A 24,719-nucleotide genomic window follows, 5' to 3' on the forward strand; every position below is an offset into this window, starting at 1 on the left:
TACTACTATATTATTCATAGTTCAGCTAGGCGCTAGGCGGATTCTAGGCGCCGACCCACTGCCTAGCGCCTAGGCGGCGCTAGGCGTTTTTCTAGGCGTTTTAATTTTTATACACCTATATATGTATTACCTTAATAAAAAAAAGAGAATTGTGGACCCAAAGTTAAAGAAAGGCCCATCAGGAAAGTCCAGCAGCCCACTTATCCACCCATCCCACCTTATCCATCCGGCCATCCTCACCACACGATGACTTCTCCCTCTCCCCTGGTTCTTCGACGCCGCCCGTCTGCGCTCCCGCAGATGCAACCGCCGCCGCCTTCTCCTCCGCCGCCGCGCCTGCCACCTCCACCTCGTCCTCCTCCGCCGCCGCCGCCCGATGTCAAGCCCGTCTGAAGTTCCTCCCCCACCAGCAACCTCCGCCAGGCGCCGCGGAACCCCTCCACCTCTCCCACCGGCGCTGCCGACAAGACGCCGCCGCCTAGGAGCCCGCCTAGCCCCAAATCGATGCGGTGCCCCTCCAATTAGCGCCTAATCGCACCTAATCGCCGCCTAGGCGCCGCCTAGCTGAACTATGATATTATTATGATTGACTAGCAGATGCCCATGTGCAGCAAGCACATGTTTTAAAAAATCCAGAAAATAAGAATTTTATATTATAGTTAACGTTTACATGTGGCAATAATATATTTTTAAAAAGAAACGAATGAATATTTACTGAAGAAAGAGTCCAGCTTCGTGCGCTTCTGCTGAAAATGTGTGGTCCTATCATAGAAAGTTTAGTAGCAATTGCTCGCCATTAGCTTAACTGAACCCTTGTGCATTCCACGTCCTTAAACCGAATTCATACAGCGAGTATTGGATGCCTTGCCCAAAATGTTTCGCTAGTGACATCAAATCAATATTTACCCATGAACGTTTTGCTAGCGACAATTTCTACTTTGTTATGCCGTGTGTACACGTGAGCAGAATGTTAGCTCTCCCTGATCTGCTGCACCTCTTGTGCAGGACCCTCAGCTCACACACACTCACACACAAGCTCTCAGGAGGTGGAAGAAGAAGTGAGATGAAGAGAAGCAGAGAGGAAACACGGCAAGTGTTGCTGCTTAATCTCGTGAGCTGCAGCTGCTCTCCTCTTTATAGACACATGGTCAAAGGTGAGAATTTACAAGGCATGACTCTATAGTACAATGTAGCCTCTACCATTACATGCTACTACCATCTACTGCTACCATGCTGCAACTAGCAGCTGCTACTATACACAATAGTCTTTTGCCGCCCAGAATTCAAGTGGCAGCCTTGACTAAGGAGGAGCTAGAGCTCCTACCAGCATAGAACAAAGACAAGCTAGAGCATGGGTAATTATCTAACAAATTTTCCCCTAATTGCACTGCTCTTGCTTGATCTCCTCAACTCCAATCTTGGTCCTCAACTCTGTGAGTCGAATGCGCCCAAGTGGCTTGGTGAGGATGTCCCCAAGCTGTCGAGCTGTCTCGACATACTCGAGCTTGATCTATCCTCCAATGACGCAGTCACGAATGTAGTGAAACTTGGTGTCAATGTGCTTGCTTCTGTCATGGAGGACCGGGTTCTTTGCCAAAGCAATGGCGGACTTGTTGTCCACCATCAACATAGGCGTGTAGGGCTTCTCCTTGATCACCTCTTGCAGCAGCCTTCTCAGCCACACTCCTTGGCAGCACGCCGTCGCAGCCGCGATGTACTCAGCTTCACATGTGCTCAGCGCGACCACCCTTTGCTTCTGTGACTACCAGGAGATGGGGCAGCCGTCGAGGAAGAACAGAGCTCCAGTCGTGCTCTTCCGCCCATCGACGTCGCCGGCCATGTCGCTGTCGCTGAACCCAGTCAGCTCCAGCCTTGCTCCACTTCGCCTTGGGTACACAATGCCATACCCAATGGTCCCTGCCACATAGCGAAGGAGCTTCTTGACGGCGGCAGAGTGGTCCTCACACGGATCCTCCATGAATCGGCCAAGGTAGCCGACGGCGAACATGATGTCCGGCCGAGTGTGCGTGAGGTAGCGCAGCCCGCCGACGATGCTCCGGTACTGCATCGCGTCCACCTTCTCCGCCGTGCTCTCCTTTGAGAGCTTGATCTTTTCTTCCATAGGTGTCTGACACGGCTTGCAGCCGCTCAGACCACCCCGCTCCACCAGCTTCCGGGCGTACGAGCTCTGGCGGAGTGTGATGGTGTCCCTCCCCTGTCCACCTCAATGCCGAGGTAGTAGGTGAGCAGGCCGAGGTCACTCATGCGGAAGCGCACCTTCATCTCGTGCTTGAAGTCGTCGATGTCGCGCTGCTCCGACCCGGTGATGATCAGGTCGTCGACGTACACACCGACGATCAGTCGCCCGTGCTCCGTGGACTTGCCGTAGAGCGCATGCTCGGTGACGCACTTGGTGAAGCCGAGGGACGCCAATGTCGCATCCAGCTTGGCGTTCCAAGCCCTCGGGGCCTGCCGCAGCCCGTACAAGGCCTTGCGCAGGCGGAGCACCTTGTGTTCGTCGCCAGCGACGGCGAACCCCGGCGGCTGCTGCACGTACAGCTCCTCCAGCTCGCCGTTGAGGAAGGCAGACTTCACATCAAGATGATGGACGCGCCAGTTCCTCGTCGCCGCTAGAGCCAGCAGCAGGCGCACGGACTCCATGCGCGCCACCGGAGCAAAGACCTCCTCGAAGTCGATACCCTCGCGCTGCACGAATCCCTTTGCGACAAGCCGAGCCTTGTGCCGCACTACCTCGCCATGCTCATTCCTCTTCACCTTGTACACCCACTTCAGCCCAATCAGCCGGCAGCCAATCGGCGGATCCACCAGCTCCCACGTGCGGTTCTCCTCCACCGCCGCCATCTCCTCCAACATCGCCGCCCGCCAGCACGCCTCCTGCTATGCTGCGGCGAAGCTTGGTGGCTCCTCTGCGCTGCCAAGATGCAGCTCGAGGTCGTCCAGCTCCCGGGCGGGCTTGTGTCGCCGACGAGATCGTCCACCGCGCGAAATCGAAGGGGCTCGCCGGAGTAATCGGCGTCGATGTTCGAGGAGGCGCTCGGTGGAGGCGTGACGAAGCGAATCGACGAAGTGGTACTCGTTGCGGCGGAGATCGGAGTCCATTGCCCCGCGGGCGATCCCGGTGCGACTTCCCCTGTTTCTGAAACAGGGGAGCCCAAAACAGGGGATCCTCTGCCTGGACTCGCTGCCGCGCTCGATTTCCCTGCTTCCAAAGCAGGGGAGGCGCCCCCCTGAGCTCTGCGCTTCCCCTTCTTCGTGAGCTAGTTCCCCCGCACCGGAGTACACTGTGTACTCGACGGTGAAGGAGCTGCTCAGGCCGCCTGGTGTCGCTTCCCCGTCGCCGGACTCCCAGTCCCAGCTCGCCGCCTCGTCGAAGACGACGCCGCGGGACACCATCACGCGTCGTGCTTGCGGATCGTAGAGCCGGTAAGCCTTGCTCCCGCGCTCGTACCCTATGAACACCATGGGAGTGCTCCTGTCTTCCAGCTTGGTGAGGTTGGGCTTCGTCTACTTCACGTGCCCGACGCAGCCGAATGTCCTAAGGAAGGACACGTCCGGCTTCCTCCCGTGCCATGCCTCGAATGGCGTCGTGCCCTTTAGGCTCTTGGTGGGCGCGCGGTTCAGGGTGAACACCGCCGTGCTCACCGCCTCGCCCCAGAACGCCGCCGGCACCTTGGCCTTCAGCATGCTCCTAGCCATGCCGACCACCGTCTGGTTCCTCCTCTCGACGACACCATTTTGCTGCGGCGAGTACGGCGCCGTGAGGTGGCGTTCCACACCTTGTCCCGCGCAGTAGAGGCCGAATTCGACCGAGGTGAACTCGCCGCCGCGATCCGTCCGCAGCACGCACAGCTTCTTCCCCGTCTCCATCTCCACCTGCGCCTGGAACTCCTTGATCGCCGCCGGCGCCTCGTCCTTGCTCGACAGCAGGTGCAGCCACATGTTCCAGCTGCAGTCGTCCACCAAGAGTAGGAAGTAGCGCCGCCCGCCATGCGTTGCCGGCGTGATTGGCCCGCAGAGGTCGCCGTGGACAAGTTCGAGGACGTCCCCGGCGCGGAAGCTCGCCTTCTTGGGGAACGGCAGTCGCCTCTGCTTGCCAGCAAGGCAACTGTCGCAGAGCTCGCCGGCGTGCTCGATCAGAGGCAGCCCGCGCACCATCCCTTGCCGCGCCATCCTGGCCAGAGCATCAAAGCTCAAATGGCCGAAGCGCGCATGCCAGCGCCATGCCGCGTCGTCGCACCTCGCCGCCAAGCACACCGGGCGCGCAATTCGCAGCGCCAAGGTGTAGAGGCGATTCCTACTGCGCTCCACCTTGGCGAGCAGCTTCCACTCGCGGTCCCTGATCCGGAGCACGCCGCCGTCGATCAGCACTTGGCAGCCACGCTCGTCCAGCTGGCCAATGTTGAGGATGTTGCTCCGGAGCTTGGGGATGTAGTACACATCCATTAGCGCCTTGTGCTCACCGGCCTTGCACTGGAACACGACCGTGTCGCGCCCCCGGATGTCGACGCCGGAGTTGTCGCTGAACTTCACCGTGCCGATGACGCCAGTGTCGAGCTCGGAGAAGGCCTCGCGGTTCCCGGTCATGTGATTGCTCGCACCGGTGTCGAGGTACCACAGCTCCTCTGTTTCTTCCCCTTCTCGCCCGAGGTTGACCTGCTCGCGCGGCTCGTCAAGCACCACACGCGCGCTCTGGTCCTCTGCTCCGGTGTTGATGGTGCACACCTGGGCCATCAGCAGCGCCGGCTCCTCGTCGTCGTGCGCCAGATGCACACGCTCCTGGCGCCGTGGCTCCTTGCAGTCGTGGGCCCAATGCCCAACCTTGCCGCAGTTCCGGCACCGGTCCTTGTCGGTGACGCGGTCGCCGCCATCCTTGCCGGCGCCCTCGGCCTTCCGCCGTGGTTTCCCGCGCCGCCTCCGCCGCCGCCGCGCGGAGCAGAGGAGCCCTTCCCCTGCTTCCTCTCGCGCACGCGCGCCGCCCACTGCTCCTCCGTGAGCAGCAGCTGGCCGCCGGCGGTCGTGCGGGCAGGTGCCTCCGCGCGGTCCTCGACCGCCTTGAGCCGCCCGGTGACATCCTCGATCGAGAGCGTGCTTATGTCGAGCAGCGTCTCGATCGAGAGCGCAATCTGCGCAAACCGAGGCGGCACGACGCGCAAGTACTTCGCCATCGCCTCCTCGTCGATGACGATGCCGACCTGCGTGAGCTGGCTCACTAGCGTGGAGAGCCGCAGCGCGAAGTCCTCGATGGCCTCGCCATCGCGGAACGCGATGGCCTCGTACTCCCGCCGAAGCTGCTGCGCCTTCGCCTTGCACACGCGGTCGCCGCCCAGCCTCATCGTCTCCAAGCTCTCCCACGCCTCCTTGGCGGAGTTCTTGGCGCCGAGCGTGACGACGTACTCGGTCGGCACCGACTTGAGGATGACCTCCATGGCGGACTGGTCGTCTTCTTCATTAGCGGCGCCCACGGTCACCGCCGCCCACAGGCGCCTCGCCTTGAGCATCACCTTCATCAGCACCACCCACTCGGCATAGTTTGTGCGAGTGAGCATGGGGTACTGTGCGCCGCCGACATCCCGCAACGTCTTCTTCACGACGTACGTCGTCTCGCCACGACCACGTCCACGTCGCTCCAGGGAACGCCCACGCCCGCGCCCTCGATCCAGGGAAGCCATGGCCACCAGGCTCTCAACTCAAGCTCCGAATACCACTTGTTAGCTCTCCCTGATCTGCTGCACCTCTTGTGCAGGACCCTCTGCTCACACACACTTACACACAAGCTCTCAGGAGGTGGAAGAAGTGAGATGAAGAGAAGCAGAGAGGAAACACGGCAAGTGTTGCTGCTTAATCTCGTGAGCTGCAGCTGCTCTCCTCTTTATAGACACATGGTCAAAGGTGAGAATTTACAAGGCATGGCTCTATAGTACAATGCAGCCTCTACCATTACATGCTACTACCATCTACTGCTACCATGCTGCAACTAGCAGCTGCTACTATACACAATAGTCTTTTGCCGCCCAGAATTCAAGTGGCAGCCTTTACTAAGGAGGAGCTAGAGCTCCTACCAGCATAGAACAAAGACAAGCTAGAGCATGGGTAATTATCTAACACAGAAACCACCCTTCGCCTCACATATGTTTGTAGTGACCGCCAATTAGGACCCACTTCTATATATACCAGCTATAGATAGAGAAATTATTTCAATTCTTCATTCAAGAATCTCAAACCTCGTTTACACTACTAGGGCTTACTCTTACGCTATTCACCCCACTGCTTGCGCCTGTGTGGCGTCAATTGTCCATCCCCATCTGCGACCACCATTGTTAGATCCAAAGCACCACCACCTTTAGATCACCCTGGGCCATGTGTTCCCTACACTGCCTTACCAATCCTTTGAAATCTGAAATGAAGTAACAAAGATGGGATTAGCCTTCAATCATATTTTATTTGCAATCCTAGTTGCTGGACTTCCATGAAAATCTACCTAATTATGCAACTTCCTTGTACTCATGACCATGTTAGTTTTATGCAAAAATTAACAATAATGCGCAAGAAACTCTGTTTTTCCTTGGTCACAAATGATCCCATTACAGCTAGTGGCTCATTCAAAGCCTAGGCAGGATCCCTGCCAGTGCCTGATTTATCAAAGAGGAACACAAGTTCTAGCACAAAGGAGGCACTAACTATTGCATGGGGCCATGGGTACTGAAAGTGAAGCAATCATGACTCAAAGAAACAACAACCTGAACCCCACACATAAGTACTGTAACTCCATGCACATTTTCAGTTTTTAGTTAGAAACCATCAAGTTTTGTCAGGATTTGTTTTGTGATCAGTTAGAAACTGTCCGGCTGCAGTGTACTCTGGTTCAGGTATCCCTCTATGGTACTGTCCCTCATATCTAGATTGGCTGCATAAATCAAAAGTTCAGTTTGTTTATAGACATGGTACTGCAATAGCATAGGAATTATCAATGGATCAATGGCTTCCTATTTCCATGGTTTCCAGCAAATTTTACAGAAATGACAAACACACAACAACACCCCAAAACACCCTATTTAGACAACATGATATAATGCTAACTATCTTAGAGGTTCAAACACCCTATTTAGACGATGATGAACATGTCGTCTACCGTCTCGCACGATTCAAGGAGGCTGCACCCTCTTATGCGTGACTCAAGGTGAAAACAATGCGGCGCGCATATGTGTTTTCAAAAAAAAAACTTAGCATGTTCATGGAAAATTTAATAAATAATAATTTTTGTATTTATGATAAAGATGTATGCACCATAAAGACTTTTAACTTCCTTCAGATAAAAATACATGTACTTATCCAAGCAATTTTCAGAAATGTACATCTCAACATTATTAGGATCTCCTAAATTACCAGGCTTCATATAGCTACGCGCCTCCCACACCCCTCCCTTCAGAAAGTGGAAAAATGTGACAGCCATCTTGTTGCATCAACCTCCGCAAACTGTACAAAAGGCTTTATCAAGTACTCATTAACATTTGCTGGCAGATTTTTAACAAAAGCAGTCTTAATCGGAGAGTAGACAGAATAGAAATATCAATCAAAAGTGCAAACAAAAGATAGCTATATTTGCATTGAGTAAAAAAAAATATTTGCCTTCCATACTTCATCAGAATTCACAACCACACAGGAGACTCATAAGTTGAATCGTTAATTAATAGTGCAACATGAGAGATTGATATAAACTAACCTCAAGGTTACCGGACAGCGGTGATGCGTGCAAGTGACTATCCAGCCACCTACGTGTCCTCATGTGTTGCAACTTTATGATGCTACCAGTCGATGGCATCACCTTGCTTAGACGATGAATGAGGAGTATACCTTATGATCTGCATTTAACATGTCCAACATTTTTGAGCTGACATGCTTAAATGGCAATTACATCTGTATCAAACTGTAACTACTGTTTTTTCATACCAGATACAATAAAATAGGCGGCTGAGGAGAATACAGAAGTACATATCTGATTTGCAATAGTAATGTTGTTTTCTGCATATGTTTACTTATTTCATTAAAGAAATACCTGACATTATATTTGCAAAGAGATCCTACATCCTTGTTAATCGATACGAATTAGCTCACTCCTGAAAACTACAGGACAATTTGTAGCCTGAATTCAAACAAACTGATCAGTGTCTCAACCTGAACAAGAGTGCACTAATAAATACTTTAATTCAATTGTTCTAAACTACAGTTAATTGAAGACCCTTTGAGTCACTGATCTTTTCATATATTTCTAGTAAGAGTAAACAGGGTATGTCCACTTTGTGCACGAGCAGTAGACATGATGCCCTGGTGATTGAAATAATAATGCAAGGAACAGGCTACAGGCCACACTTGGCGTTAAACAAATCAAATAGACACTATGCAAGGTTACTCGAGTAACAGATCACTGCAGCAAAAGAACAAACAATCTGCTCGTACACTGGACTATTTTAACCTGTCTAGTATTTTAAGAAATCTGACAAACTGCCACATTCAGAAGCTATCATCAGAGAAAGAACATGGCGAAGCTGCTGCCGGACCTGTCGAGCTGACCTGCAAGGAAGAATTGCATAGCCAAATATGCGAACGCTGACCTGCAAAGAGAACTGAATCAAGCCGAGCACTCAAGAAAAATCGATCCAGCAGAGCTGCTGCTAGGGCAGACAGAAGTGAGCTCGGAGAGCTCCTATTGTTACAGCTGCAAGAGATGGATACTTTGACCTGTAGAATCGATCGAGAGAACCAGTAAGCTAGGCAGCAACAACTCAAGACACAAACAGCTTATCAAAGAGCTAATAACTTTTAGACAATACTATCACTTCTGGATCTTTTTTTTTTTGCGCAAGAGTATCATTTCTAGATCATGTGCTCTCATATGATCTGAAGTCCACTGAAGCAAGCAACTCTAGTTGTGCCCCATCTATGGGTAACTTTGTTCGGTGCCTCTCAATTTAGAAAAAAATATACTGCTTGCTGCAGCTTATTTGACCACCAAAAAATTCACACCCTCACAAAACTTACCTCTTCTCCAACTATTTATCATTCCTACTACTAAAATTGATGAAAGAATGATGGTATAGATAAATAACAAATGCACATTAATTAGATTGAGATCTTACCTTTTCCATGTCAATCTCCTGCTCTCACGGCCATGCTAGAGTTCATAAAATAATTTTTGCAAAATACATCTCCCACACTGCATGATAAATAGGCCTGCAAACAACCACCAATTCACAAAGTTCGTTCAGGATCGTGCACAATTGGGCCAAGCTCCGCAGTGTAATGGGGTCAGGTTGCTCATATACCTGGCAGGCCCTATCGTCGAGGATGCCATCAACCGCGAAGGACCGGTCGCCGACAGCAACGGCGTCCGAAGCAGTGTTGCGGACAAACCAAGATCCCTGTCGTCCACCGTCCGGCTCACCGTTGGCCGCACCCTCACCACCACCTGCGTGCACAAATTCCTACACATCAAGAACAAGGCTCGTGACCCTCCCGAGATCCCAAATTACCCTCGCAGGAAGTGGAACCAGGTGAAGCAAGCATGCTACGGTACCTTGACGGAGGGATCTTCCTCGATGGTGACCGCCGGCGGTGGAGCAGCAGCGCGGTGGGGGCAGCGTGGGGGATCGGCGTGCGAGGCGAGAGGATTGGGGCCGGCGCTCGCGGTGGGTGGCGCTGCGCGCCGCGTGGTCAGCGGCGGCGGTGCCTGCGCCGGCGAGCGGCGCATTCGCGCGCGGAGGGGGGCCGGCACGCGAGGCGAGAGGAGAGAGGGGCCGGCGAGCGGCGCATGCGCGCACGGAGAGGGGTGGGCGCCTGCGCCGGCCATGAGGGGCCGGCGAACGGCGCGGCGGCTCTGCGGTGAGCGGCGCGCGGGAGAGGCTGTCGCAGTACACGGTTTAGGAAGGTTTAGGAAGGGGATTGAGGAGGGAATTTTGGGTGGGTACAATTAGTGGGTAGATTGCCCATGGTGAAAAAAACAAGCCAAAACATGGGAAACATTTTAGAAAGAGTGGTTTTTTCCCTCATCACCAGACTTTCATTGTCCACCTTCCCGACAGGTGGGGACACTGTGAGAGGTGGGTTTGTTTTTTCTTGGTACATGTTAATTTCAATTGTTAGGATCCTTATAGTATAGATAGATACAATACAGTGCTTTCAGTGCAACCAAGTCTGAATAATCTTTCCTGATAGAATATGCACATTCAAGTTAATTAGAAAGGCCTTCAAGTGAATAATGTGTTCACGTGAATGCTAGCATATCATTTGTGCATAAACAGAATTAATAAAGCATGTGCAAGAGGAGGAAAGAAGAACAAGGCAAAGTATTGAGGCAGATCAGATAAACAAGACAAGCTGCTGGTTACGAATACACAAAAGAAACAAAATATCTAACAGGAAAATGAGCAGAGAAATGTTCTATAGAACATCACATTTCTAAGGCTGGATGGCTGAGAGATGCCCTCCTTGCCAAGAGGTCCAAGAAAAAGGTAGCAATTATATCCATGGAGACTCCATATGGAGGTAACAAGGTCTAAATGTAACCAAAACAGGCAGACCCAGTAGCAAGCGACTAAATTCAAATAAACTAGTCCTCCTACAACAAATTTTTGGGTAGCTTAAATGCTATAATTTCTCCAAATTATCATGTAAGAAAGAAAACAGGCCATTACAACTCTGTAGCAATGTGTTAGAGAAAAAAAAACAACTCTGTAGCAATCAATCATCAGGACTTAACTGTTCCAAATTGTTATAATAATCCTCCAACCAAAGGTATAAGATGCATTATTATAAACTCAGCAAATGAACCCGATAAAATTAACAAAAAAACTGAAAGCATGCAGGAAACAAAAGAAAGGATGGCCATAGTGTCACAGTGAGACAAAAACAGTAGCTGCATTAAAAAAATGGTGCTTCAAAGAGTTACCGACAAATAGTTCTTGGGTTCTTTCAACTGCAAACAGAAAGAACTGTTAGCAGACAGGCACAGAGAACCAATTATTATGTTACAATGCAATCATGGCTCATCATGAAAACTACAAGTTGGAGCAGTGTACATTCAACTGTCTTACGTAGCCTTCAGCCAAACTCCAAATAACCTTGCAAAAACTTTTTGTGGAATGGAGCAATCCATTCATACTGTATCAGGATCCACAAGATAATCTGAGAAATGAGAAACCCTACTTTGATCATATAAGTGAAAGATCTCTATTCTCACTTGTTCGCTTTCATGATAGAAGCTAAACAAAGAGCAGTTGCAGCATTTGTCTGCTGGCACAGTACGAAATGACGATGAAAGCGCACGATGAACAGAATACCTATCAAAAAGTACAAACAGTAACACAGTATGGCAAATAACTCGTGAACTTGCCAGGAGGTAAGGATTTTTCACCGCTCGCATACATGATATGCTACCACACAAGTTTTTTTTACAGTTTAATATATTGGGATGCGTAACTAGGCACATCTATGTTTATGAGATTATGCATATTCGCGCCTGGCGCAATACAGTAAGAAACGATATAAGACCCAACAAAGTTATCATAATGAAATACAAAGGTTTAAAGGTTTACCATGAGGCGCGGATCCATGCATATGTTATCAATAGGACGAGCATCATGATCATCTAAAGCAGAATTACGGAGCTCAAATGAACTCTCGAGAAAAACCCAGCACAGGGAAGCAGCTAAAGGTTTGACATGAATCATGTTTCCAAATGCTGTCCCTAAAGAAACGATACTCTCTACTAGCAGCATTTTCATTCAGATACAGTCAATAGCTGCTAGTGACAGAAGTCTAATTTAACAGGTACAACAACAACCAAAAGCGAACACCAGGCAGCAGCATGGCCTTACTCCTATGAAACCACAGCTCAGCTGTGTATCCATGCTCATTTGCTCGATAAAAGGATTGTGCCAGGGAAAGAAGCTGAACCATTGTTTGGAGCGGGCTTCAAATTGAGAATGGAAGCCATGACATTGTATATCTCCACATTCTCAAATGAGGGCACAGTTCTACCCCCCTGGAAACAAGGTCCATGTGCTGCGAAAATGGTCCTCATTGAGAAGAAGGCATTGTCGTACCCATGTGCCCCTCCACATTCATTCCTCTTGGAACGTTTCATCTCCACTTTATAGCCTTCCTCTACCAGTCCGATGATTGGTGGGATCCTGTAATTATCTGAGTAATGCAGGCGAGAAGGCAAATCCTCCTTCAAGTACATTCTCACATATTCCCCATTCTCCACCTTACCAGACCCAAGCCCCTCGTTCATCTTGGCCACAACCTCAGCCGGGGACACACCATCTGGCGGCCTGATTGCCAGCAATGGCGTCATAGACAGAACCCAATCTTCCTTCAGCTTAATCCATGGAGCCAACTCTTCAAGGAACACAAGCTTCTTGTCGCATGTTCCGACCATACCATGATCCCCCAACAATATAATGTTCACATCCTCAAACACTCCCCTAGCCTCCAAACCGGCAATGAGCCTTCCGAGCATCTCATCTATGTGGATAACCGCATCAGTGATTGCCGGATCGTCAGGACCCACCTGGTGCCCCTGATGATCAGGATCTTCAAAGTACAGGGTCAGGAACTGTGGCATTTCGTCAGACGGGAGATCGAAGTAACCAAGGATGGTGTCGACCCTGTCCTCAAATGGCACTGAGCCATTGTAGTGGCGGCAGTACTTGTCCGGGCAGTTCCAGGAACCCTTCTTGACCTCCGAACCCGGCCAGAAGAATGTGGCGGCCAGCACGCCCTGGGCGGCAGCGGTGGCCCAGAGCGGCTCCCCTCCCCACCACTTGGGATCGTGGTTGGCCATGTTGAACTGGTCCCCCGAGATCGGGTCGGGGAAGTAGTTGTTGATGATGCCGTGGGAGGAGGGGTAGAGGCCAGTGACGATGGAGTAGTGGTTGGGGAATGTGAGCGTGGGGAAGACGGGGATCAAGCCCTCGGCGGCGGAGGTGCCATTGGCGAAGAGGCGGCGGATGTGCGGGAGGGGGGCCTTGAACTGGTACCCGAAGCGGAAGCCATCCGAGGATATGAGCAGCACCACCGGCTTCTGGAGCTTGGAGAGCGGCCGCGCGGTGGCGGAGACCGCGGGCACGGCGGAGTGGATGGGCGGGCTGAGGATGAGGAGGAAGGCGGTGGCGGCGGTGAGGAGGAGCAGGAGGCGGGAGGCGGTGGAGCGTTGGGACGCAGGCCGCACGGAGGGCTGGAGGAGAGCAGCGGTGAAGGGCGGCGAGTCACCTGGGGTCCGGAGCTGGCCGGTGATGGGCGGAGACGCCATCGCCGTCGCCGACGATGCTGTGGCTGCTATGGACTTGTGATGGACTGGATCTTCTCTTCTTCTTTTTTTCTCTGTGGAAAGGTGAGTGAGTGGACCGGATCTGAGAACGACGACTACGGTCGTGTTTGATAGACAGGCCTCTAGCGTCGTGGGCTCGAGAGAGTCCAGGAATTTAGAGCCCGTGGACCAGTTTGTTGGGAACAGTACAGTGTCCATCTGAACATTAATTAAGAATGCTTTTCCTAGAAAAATTTCAATATCAATTAGTATACTTTAAAAATATTCTGCAAGATTTGAGTTGTAAAATTGGTCATGAAAACAGCTTACACGAGCCATAGTATATGCTATATATGGCATTAGCAAAAACTGTTAATGTAAATAAAGTATATATATGAGCATGTGGCTACCAAAGAGGTTGCATATTATCTTTCTTAACCACTGTATTGCTATCTAAGTTTCTTGATGTATATCTATACACTCTACGAGTAGTGGCGGACCCAAGAATTTAACTTTGGAAGAGTTTTATACTTTTATTTCTTTTATTCTTCATCCTTCCTCTTATTTTGTTCTTCCCCCTCCTTATCTATGGCTAAAAATTGTTGGAGGGGCTTGCCCTCATGTTGGATCCACCCCTTGCCTACGAGATAGTAAAGATTTAGATTAAAACGGTATATTACCCCCTATGTTTGATCAATTTCTTTCAATTAGTACTAATGCATTTCACACAGATTGATTAGATATGATCCAACATGATCGTGTGCTATTTGGCCCATAAGTTTATTTTACAGCTCTATCTCCAAAATGTACTCAGTTAAAACATCCAGCCTACCCCCACACCCTCTTCATTAAAAACAAGATACGGAAAAAATGGTTTTAATTTATTTCCGTAAACATGTACCTCTCTACTGGCTGCGAGTAAAATGCAATCATTTGATAATGCACGTGCAAATTTAAAATGCACTAGTACAAATCATGAGGCTGGTCTGGCTCGACCGCTCGATGTACCTACCCCAGGCCCGGCGGCGGCGGCACCGGTTGCCATCCATCCAACCCCCGTTCACACCAGGGAGCCTTCTCGCTGCTTCTCCCCCTTCTCGCTGCTACAGGAAAAGAGGGCGAAAAGCAGGCGACGTCGAGTACCGGCGACGATTCCGCCGGCCCCTTCCCTCTCCGGCGACCGAGATGGCATCGGAGAGATGAAAGCATCTAGGCCCCTAATTCGAGTTTTGGTAATTAATGACAATGATTTGTGGATTAACAATTTCATTCGAGATAATGAGCATAGGTTGATTGAAAGAGCATCTAGACCCCTAGTGGGTTTTGGAGTATTGATTGACAACACGATTAAAGGACTAACTTGTTTGCATGAGATCATGAGCAGGTATTTAATTAAGTAATGGGTACTAAATGAGATGGCTCATGTGTTGCAAGCAAGTGTGTTTATCCCATTGGTAAAATATGTATGTGACAAGCAAAACAAGAAAAGAAAAATAAAGCAAGATATTCATGGTTGATATAAAGCCTTTAATATGAGAAGGCTTGTTTCGGTTCAAAATGGGATTTAAAGTGATAAGTAAAGGTTTTGTGAATGAGATGTGATATGCTTATGCATAATCTCAAATATGGAAGATCTTGTCACATGTGATAAATGGTTATTAACTAAAGAAGCAAACAAGGCAAAAAGAGAATGAGACATGAGTTGATGCATATATGATGTCTTAAATTGGAAAGCTTGCATATAAGATTGAATTGAGAATTCAAACTGAAAATGAAGATTTCATGCATGACACAAATCAATATGAGTTCAAGAGGCTACACAAGCGACGGCTTGGGGGGAGCAAAAAAACCGATACGGGTCAAAGTCCGGAAATCCTAGAGTCATGGAGAGCTCTATGTTGAAGAGTGTCATTATTCAAGTAAAGAAAGTGACTTGTGAATCAAGTTAGATTTCACTCATATGCAAATCAAAGATTCAAAGTCACTAGCTCCAAGCGGGTATGCTCAAAGAATGAAGATGTTGATGCCCACAAAGTACTGAAGAAAGGATGTCATGATCAAAATGGATTTCATTGTAAGTTAAATGTGATACAAGCCTACATGAAGCTATATGTGATGCAAGGATGAAGAGTTGGAATTCGGGAATGGATTTCTAGGTACTAAGTTTGAAAAATGACAATTGTGGTTGTGCCGAGGAAACAATGCTAGAATGACGAAACGTTCTTTGGGTTCAACTTGAAGAATCTTGGTCATGTGTGGTGTTCATATTGGCAAGTATCAATCTTTCTAGAATCTTGTTATGAAGACGGTGACTTGAACTAGAAGTGGATTTCATTCAAGAATAAAGGTTCAAGGTCACTAGCTCAAGGAAGATGTGCTCAAAGTAAAGAAGTCAAGTTGGATGCACACCTCAGATTGTGATTGATCAACACACGGCATAGGATGAAAAAGAGAAGCTCAAGAAGTTGAAATGTAATTTATCTTTGATCTTGAATTTAGGTATACCGTACTATCAAGAGGGATGTATCACAATGGTCTTTGGTTTAGTCTCAGTGCTCAAGTAACCCATGTGAGTTGAGAGAAACACAAAAGCCTCACATACACATTTTAACTTTGCTGCCAGGGCATTTGGAATCCGGAAGTTCCGGATTTGGCACAAGTGGTACTAACGGCTAGTTGGTTTGAAAACCCGAAGGTTCCAGGTTGTGGAATCCGGAAGTTTCGGGTTCTAACTGTCACATAACGGTTATTTTTGTTGGGACCAGCTATTTATACCCCTTAGCCCCCTCCTTGGTGGGCTGCTGTTCCAAGCTCTATTCTGTTCATTGCTGGTCGTCCCAAGAAGCTTGGTAGCCATAGTTGAGCTCTCCCCAACCTCTCTTTGTGAGATTGTGTGATTAGTGTATATCCTTGAGTTGGGTTGAGAGAGTGAATGCTTGAGAGCACTAGAGAACACAGCAAACCTTGAGCACTTGAGATTAGCCGTGTTTTGTGTGATTCGCATTTGTTACTCTTGGCGGTGAAGCCTCCTAGACGGCTAGGCGTCGCCGGTTAGCTCCCAAGGATTGTGGTGAGCAGCGGCAAGTTTGTTGCAGCACCGATCTTGTGCCACAAGGGCGCATGGTCATATAGTGGAAGGAGGAAATAGCTTGACCTTGGAGTCGATATAAGGTTCCTCAACGGAGACTAGGATTCACACGTGGGTGCACGGGGTGAATCTGAACTTCGGTAAAACAAATCCTTGTGTTCATTGTATTTACATTTGTTTGAGGATTTGAGGAGCTCTCCATTAGACACTTGTGTCTTGGAGATTTTGTTGTTTCGTATGTGCAGGATCTGCGTGAATCTGATCAAGGAACTTCTCTGAGCAGACTCTACAATTGGGGTTTGAATTTACATTCATTTTTAGCACTACTCTTATTGTGTTCACTCTGTTCTGAGTGAACTCGGAAGTTCCGGATTGACAAATCCGGAAGTTCCGAGTTCACCTACTGTCTAGCCTAAATCCGGAAGTTCCGGATTTGAAACCCGGAAGTTCCGGGTTTGGCAGACAGTGAATTTAATCCGCTGCATTTGAGTGAAAATTTGTAGGTGCGCCTATTCACCCCCTCCTCTAGGCGACATCACGGTCCTTTCATTGATCCACGGATGAAAGGGATTTGGTTGTGAACGTGTGAAGTTTGGAGAATATATGCAAAGCTCGGGCTCGAGGCAAAGGTATAAAATAGGGCTTTTGTATTTTACTGGGCACAAGGCGTTCAGTGGATGAAAAGTGACCGGATTTGTTGGATAGATAGCCATACTATCAAGAGGGGTTGTGTACTCGTGCTTGACGGGTCTTTAGTGCCATTTTGCTCAAAATGTCTAGGTGCATGCATGAGGGCTAACGACGCTTTGACAATATTTGAAAAGTTTGAGAGCTGACTGCACAAGCGCGGACAATCCGCTCCCTGGAGAGCGGACGGTCCGCACCCGTACCAGAGAGCATGTTTGGCTCTGGTGGAAATTAGATGTGACTGGCGGACAGTCCGGCCCAGGAGGGCGGACGGTCCGTCGCTCTAACTCAAATTGTACCAGAGAGGGTGTTTTCTCTGGTTGAGGCGATGATCTGTGCGGCGGACGGTCTGCCCCTGGGGTGCGGACGGTCCGTCGACTATTTGACAATTTGTACCAGAGACATTGTTGTCTCTAGTGGTTTTCAAGGATGAACGGCGGACGGTCCGCCCCTGGAGCGCGGACGGTCCGCCAGCTAATTTCAAAGTTGTACCAGCGACGATGTTTGTCTCTGGTGGTGTGGAACACATAACTGCGGACGGTCTGCCCTTGGGGCGCGGACGGTCCGCCAGGGCTGTAACGGATAGTTCTGACACACATTAAATGCACTATGACTCACTGGTTTATAACGGCGGATGGTCAGGTTTTTGAACCGCGGACGGTCCGCGACTTCGCAGAAAAGAGTGTAACGGCTAGTTTTTGAGGGGATGTCTATATATATCCAATGCTCGGCCATTGGGAGGCTCTCTTGGCCATTTGGACTGCATACTTGACACTATAGAGCTAAGGCATCCCTCTCTCACACACCCTTGCTTAGAGATTGCATTCTTGAGAGTGTGAGGGCTTCCTAGTGCATTGCATCAAGAGTTTGGGCTTTGTGGCACTAGGGAAACTTCAAGCAAGCGTCATCGACTTGTTACTCTTGGGAGTTGCCGCTCTCTAGACGGCTTGGAGAAGAGGATTTCGTGGAGCTCCTCCAAGGAGATTGTTGAGGAGCCCGATTTCGGTTGTGAGAGGTCTTGTGCTCACCTCACCGGAGTGGTGAAGAGCAACTCTAGTGGAATCGAGGTGTGGAGCGGTTTCTTGATTCAAGCCGGCTCAAGATCAAGAGGTTCTTGATAGAGCAGCGGTTGATTCTTGGAATCCACCTCAACGTGGATTAGGGGTGACCGGCAAGTCATCGACACCACGGGATAACTTCGTGTGTCAAGCTTGGTTACCTCTCTTGCTCACTTTAATTCTTGTTTTTACTTTGAGCAATTTATTTTATTAGAGCTTGATTTGTATCTTGTCACCCTAGGTTGCAAACCCATTTAGAGATAGTAGTAGCATGACATAGGGCTTTCCTTTGTTACTAATTAAATTTCTCTAGTGTTGTTGGTTTTAGATTTTAAACCGCATATTCACCCCCCTCTAGTCGGTGTTCTTGATCCTACAAGAGGGAGGAGGGCTGGGGAATCAGCGTGCAATTGTATATAGACTAGATAGATTAGTATCTAGGTCTAGGTCTTGCTCGCTGTTGAGGTCGACGGCGGAGCTAGGGTGCTCGGATGTGATGGATGCGCGGCGCCGCTCTGATGGTGAATAATCCCCGGCGAAGAGGGCGGTCCCTGCATCTTCTCCGTTGTTGATTTTGTGAGGTCAGTGTGCCTCTATCTAGGGTTTGCCGGGGGATTGATTTTGCCGATTTTGTTTGATTTTTGTCGGATAGAAGAGGCAAGATTGGATCCACTGCGGCTTGGTTTCCTGCCACTCGTCGTTGATGGCGAGGTGGTGAGGAGTCTCTGGATCTTTCAATTTGTTTTCGAATGGATCCTTTTTGCCCTGTGCTGGCGGTCGGCGTTTCATTCCCACCGGGAGGTGTCGATGGCGTTGGCCTTTTGAATCAAGGATGGAGTGGTGGCTGTGGGTTCCATGGATGGCAGGTGGATGAATCAAGCTCAAGCTTCCCCTAGTGACGGATGTCAACGACGGCGAGCTCTGATTCATGGTCAGGAGGGCTCGGGGTGCGTCCCCGGCCGATGGTCGTTCAGCGTGTGCTTCATCCCGTCCCTGGAGTCGGGTGTCCTTTCTGGCTCTTTTCAAAGCCATGGTGCGATGGGGCTTCTTTTGACCTGGGGTGAGCGGCGACTGGAGTCGGCGGCGGTCTCCTGCAGCGGCGGACGGCGGCGGACTCTGGAGGAATCGGTTTGCAGAGGTTCCAAGGGCTTCGTTGTAATTTCTTTGTTTCTTAGGGGCCTCCGTGCAAATAGGGTGGTACAGCTGTCCTCTATATCCTTTATGGACATATCTGTATTTGTACGGTCTTTAATATAGGTATGTTCGATCAAGAAAAAAACCCCGTCCACGCCTAGCACTAGCAGGCTCTGGAAACTCACGTTCCCGTGTCGCGCAACTGGCACTGGACGGTGGACCACCCCCTCCAGTACGGCATCGCATCGTCCTCGCGTGCCCATTCGTTGATCCCATCGTCTTCCGGTCTTCCCCCTTCCCCGATCCCCCTCCCGGCCTCCCCACTCCGATCCAAGCCCCCCCCCCCCCCCTCCCCGCCGCCGCCGGCCATGTCCAAGTACGGCACCATCCCCACCTCCTCCTCCGCGGGCGGCGGGGCGCCCCTCGGGGGCGCCTCCCCGCTCGACTTCATCTCCCGCGCCAAGGCCCGGGGCGCCTCGGCGCTGGCCACGCGCCGGCCCTGGCGCGAGCTCGGGGACATCCACGCCATCGGCCTGCCCCCGAGCCTCGGCGACGCCTACCTCCACGTGCGCGCCAACCTCGTCCACTTCGCCATGAACTACGCCATCGTCGTCCTCGTCGTCGTCTTCCTCTCCCTGCTCTGGCACCCCGTCTCCCTCATCGTCTTCCTCGTCTGCATGCTCGCCTGGCTCGTCCTCTACTTCCTCCGCGACGAGCCGCTCGTCCTCTTCGGACGCGTCATCGCGGACGGGTACGTCCTCGCCGCGCTCGCCGTCGTCACGCTCGGCCTGCTGCTGCTCACCGACGCCACCGCCAACATCCTCTCCTCGCTGCTCATCGGCCTCGTGCTCGTCGTCCTGCACGCCGCGCTGCACAAGGCGGAGGACAACGCCGACGACGAGGTCGGACGCTGGTACGCGCCGGTGCCTCAGCAGCTGCCGCAATAGCTCAGGTGTGAGATCGCCCCTGCCCTCTGATTCGTCTTCCTTGTCCGTCCTCCATAAGATGATTGTTTAATGCTGGTGTATGATCTGTTAATGACTCGATATGTTCTTGTCATTGTCATGCTGTTGGTAGTTGCCGTCTGCTGTTGGACATGAGGCACAAATGTTCAGAGAATGGTTTGGACTTACTTATGCTTCTCTTCTCTTTCCACGAATTTTACTTGTGCTGTAGCCTTTGATAAATTAGAGCAGCTAATTGTCCAATTAGAGCTTCGATTGGCGCAATCATGTGATACCATGCGCAATTCTGTTGACTTTAATTGGTGTCTTGAAGAAGCACTGCATGGTCAAATCGATTGCCCCTCGACGAAGGTTTTCCTATGCTGTATCATCAGTCATTGTCATTCCGCCGCCCTCTCCATTCTCTAAATTTCCCAAACTGTCAGCTGATAATTAGCCCCTTTTCAAACATAGATTGAGACTTCTTGTATTTATATGTACTGGGTATGTTGACACCTTGTAATGACGAAATGAAGATACCAAGTGTCTGCATGACATGTGAGAAATCTGAAAATGTCTAGCCGAACTAGGTTCAATTGAGAATATGCTAAGATAGTGTCATCCCAAGCACTTGTCACCGTCATCTTAATCTTACCCAAAGCATTCAAAATAACTCTTTGCATCATGTCATTCCTTTGGCATCTAATATTATCCCTGGCCCCTGGTAGTTGCCAATTGTATATCTGTTTATCAGCTTGCCTCAAAAGTCACTGCAAGCTCCAGCCAAAACTTTTGGACGTGCGGCAGCAGTTTTTGGGGATGATTGGATCAACAAACCTGGGCCATTAGGGTGCTAATTTTATTGAGAGTCAGCAGTTTGGGAAGGAGTTGGGGGCAGCTCCATCCCCACTTGCTCTTGGCATTAGAGAGGTACAGCTAACTAACAGTTTAATTCAAGCAGCTTAGCTGTTTGCCGAGGCTGCTGACTTTGGGAACTAACGTTCAAAATTAGAATGTAAGCTCAATTGGTCTAACTTCTGTAAGGTCTGGTGCGCTGGCTTGCATTGGAAAACATTTTCTGTTGTTCCATTTCATTTTTCTATTTCCAAGCAGCCATGTTATTTCTGGATTTATTAACTAGATCTCTTTCCAATAAGAGTAAATTGGTTTCTTGGCCCTAAAAAAAGTCGGGCTTAGTTTCTTGGCCCTTTTTCAATTGAACTTAGCTATTTGGCCCCAGATTGAAATTTGTTTGGTTTCTTGGCCCTTCCGTTAGGTCCGTCCACGCCTGCCGTTACCCCTTCAAGTCAGCTCGCGCAAAAAGCCCGTGCTACCCTGGCGAGCGCTCGAGCCCCCTTCCCTAGCGGCGGCGGCTCCATGGAGGGCCTGCCGAATCCCTCTCCTCCCCGCGGTGGCAAGCAGCAGCAAAGTAGACTATGACCAAGACCGGCCCCGGCGCACGTCGCTGGCCCAGATTGCGCCGCTAGGCGTGTCCGCGCGTCTTTTTCTTTTTTATATTTAAAAAATAAAAATTTCAAAAATATATGTCCGTTTTGAAAAATTTCGAAAAGAGCCCCCGGTCGCCCGCCCCAGGGGCGACAGGGGTCCTGTCGCCCAAGCAACGGGCGACAGGACTTTAATGTAATTTTTTTTTGAATTTGCAAAGAGGTCCCTGGCCGGGGGTGTGTGTGGAGGGAGGGGGTCCTGTCGCCCCCCCCCCCACGAGCGACAGGGGGTCTCCCACCCTATATAATCCCTGACCTCAATTCCCTTCTCATTTGAGCCCAAAAATTGCACCAAAAATTCAGAAAAAAAGAGAGGAGTGAGGAGAAGAAAAGCGGCGAAGTTCTGCCGAATTGCGCACTTGTGATCTACCGGTATCTTCCGTATGAATCCATTGATATTGTATAACAATTTAATTTAATTAGCGGATTAGCTGAATTAGATTTGGTGCTTTAGAACACTCGTTTAGTATTACAATTTCAGTACTATTACAGACTTGTTTTTAAATTAATTATGAATTAGAATAGAATTATGACAGTACCTTATTGATATTGCGGCATAAGGCAATGACTGCCTCCAATTGTGGAGGATTTTCATGGACCGAAGAAAAATCTAGTATAATACTTGATATCATGACCCATCTTGTTATCAGTAAGAAGTTGGATCCGTTAACGGATGGTACGATAGAGATGGTGTTGTCCAAAGTAGTAGAGTTTAAAGATTTTACATTATTTCGAGGTATTACAACACAAGATGTAAAGGAACACCTGCTAGAACGTCGGAAGATATACATAAGAGTATGTGAACTAGCGAATCATCCTAATATCATTGGATTCTTACAAAGTTCTTGTAAGATATGGATGCGGCCAGAGGTGTATGAGATGCACATTAAGATAACTCTCATTCAGTTCTAATCACGTCCGTCATTTGGAATCCATATTTATGAAACAGTAACATTGTTGTTTAATTATATGCTAGGATTACCCCGAGGACACGGAGTTGATTAACAAACCGATACCAAATTTTCGTAAATTGGTATGTATCTTCGGTGGACTTATGCCACAAACTAGACGAAGGAGGTGGATAAGATCTTCGGATGATAGTACTTGGCCTGCGCAAGAACAGATGACCGGAGGTTCGTCGAGTCATGCTGCAGCACCTCAAGCACCAACTTGTGTTAATTGGAATGACGACATGGATGACTTCATGCCCCCCAAACCATGGCCTCCAACACATGATGTTCCTCCCCCTTTACATGAACCTAGAACCAGAAAAGAGATAAAAGAAATGCAAGAGGTTCATCAAGTCATGTTGCACCACTTGTAGCACAAACTTGTGTTAACTGGGATGACGACATGGATGACTTCATACCCCCAAACCATGGCCTCCAACACATGATATTTCTCTCATGTACATGAACGTAGATCCAGAAAAGAGAGAAAGGGAAAGGCAAGAGGTTCGTCGAGCCATACTACACCACCTGCACACCACCATTTGTCAACTGGGATGACGACCTAGATGATTTCATGCTATGATCTATAACATATGATGTTCATCGGTTTAAGATGTATTCGCATTTAGTATTGTTAATGTTGTATTATTCTTGTATGTATGTCTCATACCTAACTTGTATTCACTGGACATGTACATAATGTCGAGTTTGAATCGTACTTAGTCGTAATGGAGCATCGAAGCATAAACATACCATCTATCGTATGTAATGGAAAATATGAGAGTGATCAGAGGCGAACGTTGAAGTGTACAAATAAGCGGTCCACAGCTATCTCGTTACAAATAAATATCAGAGATACAAACATCGGATATATCTAAGCACCCCTTGGGCGTCGGACCCTCTTAGCCCTCCGCTGGGCACGGACATGGCCCTCGGAGTAGGTGTGACGATCCGGAGACCTCACCTGTCGCTCAGGACGCAAAGAGGGCTGCGGTGTCTGCTGCTGAGAGATCCCAAGTGGTGCTCCTCCTAACTGTGAATACCCCAAGACATCGGGGTCACCGTGCGCGCCAGGTGAGTCTGGAGTCAAGCTGTCGAGTTCGTCTAAGGTGACGCCCTCGTTATCTGGAACGAACGTACTCGAAACAAACCCTGCGTAACATATAAACGTAAATCAACATTTGTTGCGTGGTAAATTAGTGAGAGTATTGAGAGAGTGTTTTGTACCAGGTCGAAAGGAGGAAGAAGGTTCGGCGCCCGCATCGGGGTAGAATCCTACGCATAAAATGCGAATGTTAGCGTATGTTCGTGTCTTTCGTCATGACATGTAGGAACCGAAATACGAAACATAAACTAACCTGTGTAGGCCGGTATTTGTGACCCCGGTACCATCCCTGGATACGGTCCGCCAACTGGTGCTGCCCCTCTGAACATTCCAGTATGGCCGAACGCAGTAGCTGGATCGTATCCTGTTTGTGATATTACTAAATATGTAGCAACACTTGATCTAATTTTAAAGAGATATCTACGTTACCTACAGTTGTGTAGTACTACAGTTGTGTAGTACTGAGACGTCGGTCCGTGCACGGTCGCCGGACACGGGAACGACGACGAGGCCTGAGACGACCCGTGGCTGTCTTCATACTGCACACGGCTTCCCAAGTTGTGCAGTACTGAACGCAACTGGTCACGCTGCCTCGACCATGCCTCTGTCTGCTCAAACTGGGTCATTGGGGATCCGGCACGTACCCTCGTCAGGTAAGTCGAGCAGTCCGTCTCCATCATGTTGCAAAGGCAGCCATTGAGTAAAGGAACAGTTAGTAACACATGAATTATCTTATATATATATATATATATATATATGCAAATATGATCAAGAGACTCACCGCGCCAGCTAGTGCCTCCACGTGGTGCCGGGCATAGCCATCCTGAGACCTCGCCTGGTGTGGCTGTGGGTGAGTGTCAACATAAACCAGACGAGCCCGAGTTCGGGGTAAGTACCAGGTGAGGTAAGCCCTAAATGAGC

General features: G+C 49.5%; 4 protein-coding genes across 11 annotated transcripts; 1 reads left to right on the top strand and 3 right to left on the bottom strand.

The window, feature by feature from the left end:
- Positions 1 to 1,762: 1,762 nt before the first annotated feature.
- Positions 1,763 to 2,122, bottom strand: LOC120672963 (secreted RxLR effector protein 161-like). The gene has a single exon (XM_039953607.1). It carries the CDS (start codon positions 2,120 to 2,122, stop codon positions 1,763 to 1,765), a length of 360 nt encoding a protein of 119 aa, XP_039809541.1.
- Positions 2,123 to 4,647: 2,525 nt separating this feature from the next.
- Positions 4,648 to 9,621, bottom strand: LOC120673798. Of its 7 annotated transcripts, none has more exons than XM_039954805.1 (6): positions 9,593 to 9,621; positions 9,342 to 9,484; positions 9,156 to 9,249; positions 7,742 to 8,630; positions 7,405 to 7,494; positions 4,648 to 6,415 (listed from the first exon to the last, which is right to left on the bottom strand). In XM_039954805.1, the coding sequence occupies exon 6, from the start codon at positions 5,688 to 5,690 to the stop codon at positions 4,752 to 4,754; it is 939 nt and encodes a 312-aa protein (XP_039810739.1). In that variant the 5' UTR covers positions 5,691 to 6,415; positions 7,405 to 7,494; positions 7,742 to 8,630; positions 9,156 to 9,249; positions 9,342 to 9,484; positions 9,593 to 9,621; the 3' UTR covers positions 4,648 to 4,751. The 7 variants fall into 7 exon arrangements, with proteins under 7 accessions (XP_039810739.1, XP_039810737.1, XP_039810742.1 ...); XM_039954803.1 differs by having other exon boundaries at positions 7,742 to 8,757; XM_039954808.1 differs by having other exon boundaries at positions 7,742 to 7,880; positions 8,492 to 9,249.
- A 1,938-nt stretch (positions 9,622 to 11,559) lies between these two features.
- Positions 11,560 to 13,452, bottom strand: LOC120673643 (venom phosphodiesterase-like). Its single transcript, XM_039954590.1, has one exon. The coding sequence runs from the start codon at positions 13,328 to 13,330 to the stop codon at positions 11,927 to 11,929; it is 1,404 nt and encodes a 467-aa protein (XP_039810524.1). The 5' UTR covers positions 13,331 to 13,452; the 3' UTR covers positions 11,560 to 11,926.
- A 6,003-nt stretch (positions 13,453 to 19,455) lies between these two features.
- On the top strand, positions 19,456 to 21,700 carry LOC120675984 (PRA1 family protein F3-like). 2 transcript variants are annotated; one of them, XM_039957187.1, is made up of 2 exons: positions 19,456 to 20,246; positions 21,515 to 21,700. In XM_039957187.1, exon 1 carries the CDS (start codon positions 19,663 to 19,665, stop codon positions 20,239 to 20,241), a length of 579 nt encoding a protein of 192 aa, XP_039813121.1. In that variant the 5' UTR covers positions 19,456 to 19,662; the 3' UTR covers positions 20,242 to 20,246; positions 21,515 to 21,700. The 2 variants fall into 2 exon arrangements, with proteins under 2 accessions (XP_039813121.1, XP_039813120.1); XM_039957186.1 differs by lacking the exon at positions 21,515 to 21,700 and adding an exon at positions 20,372 to 20,804.
- The last annotated feature ends 3,019 nt before the right edge of the window (positions 21,701 to 24,719 follow it).

Source organism: Panicum virgatum, chromosome 5N (genome assembly GCF_016808335.1).
Source record: "Panicum virgatum strain AP13 chromosome 5N, P.virgatum_v5, whole genome shotgun sequence".
NCBI classification, from domain to species: Eukaryota; Viridiplantae; Streptophyta; class Magnoliopsida; order Poales; family Poaceae; genus Panicum; species Panicum virgatum.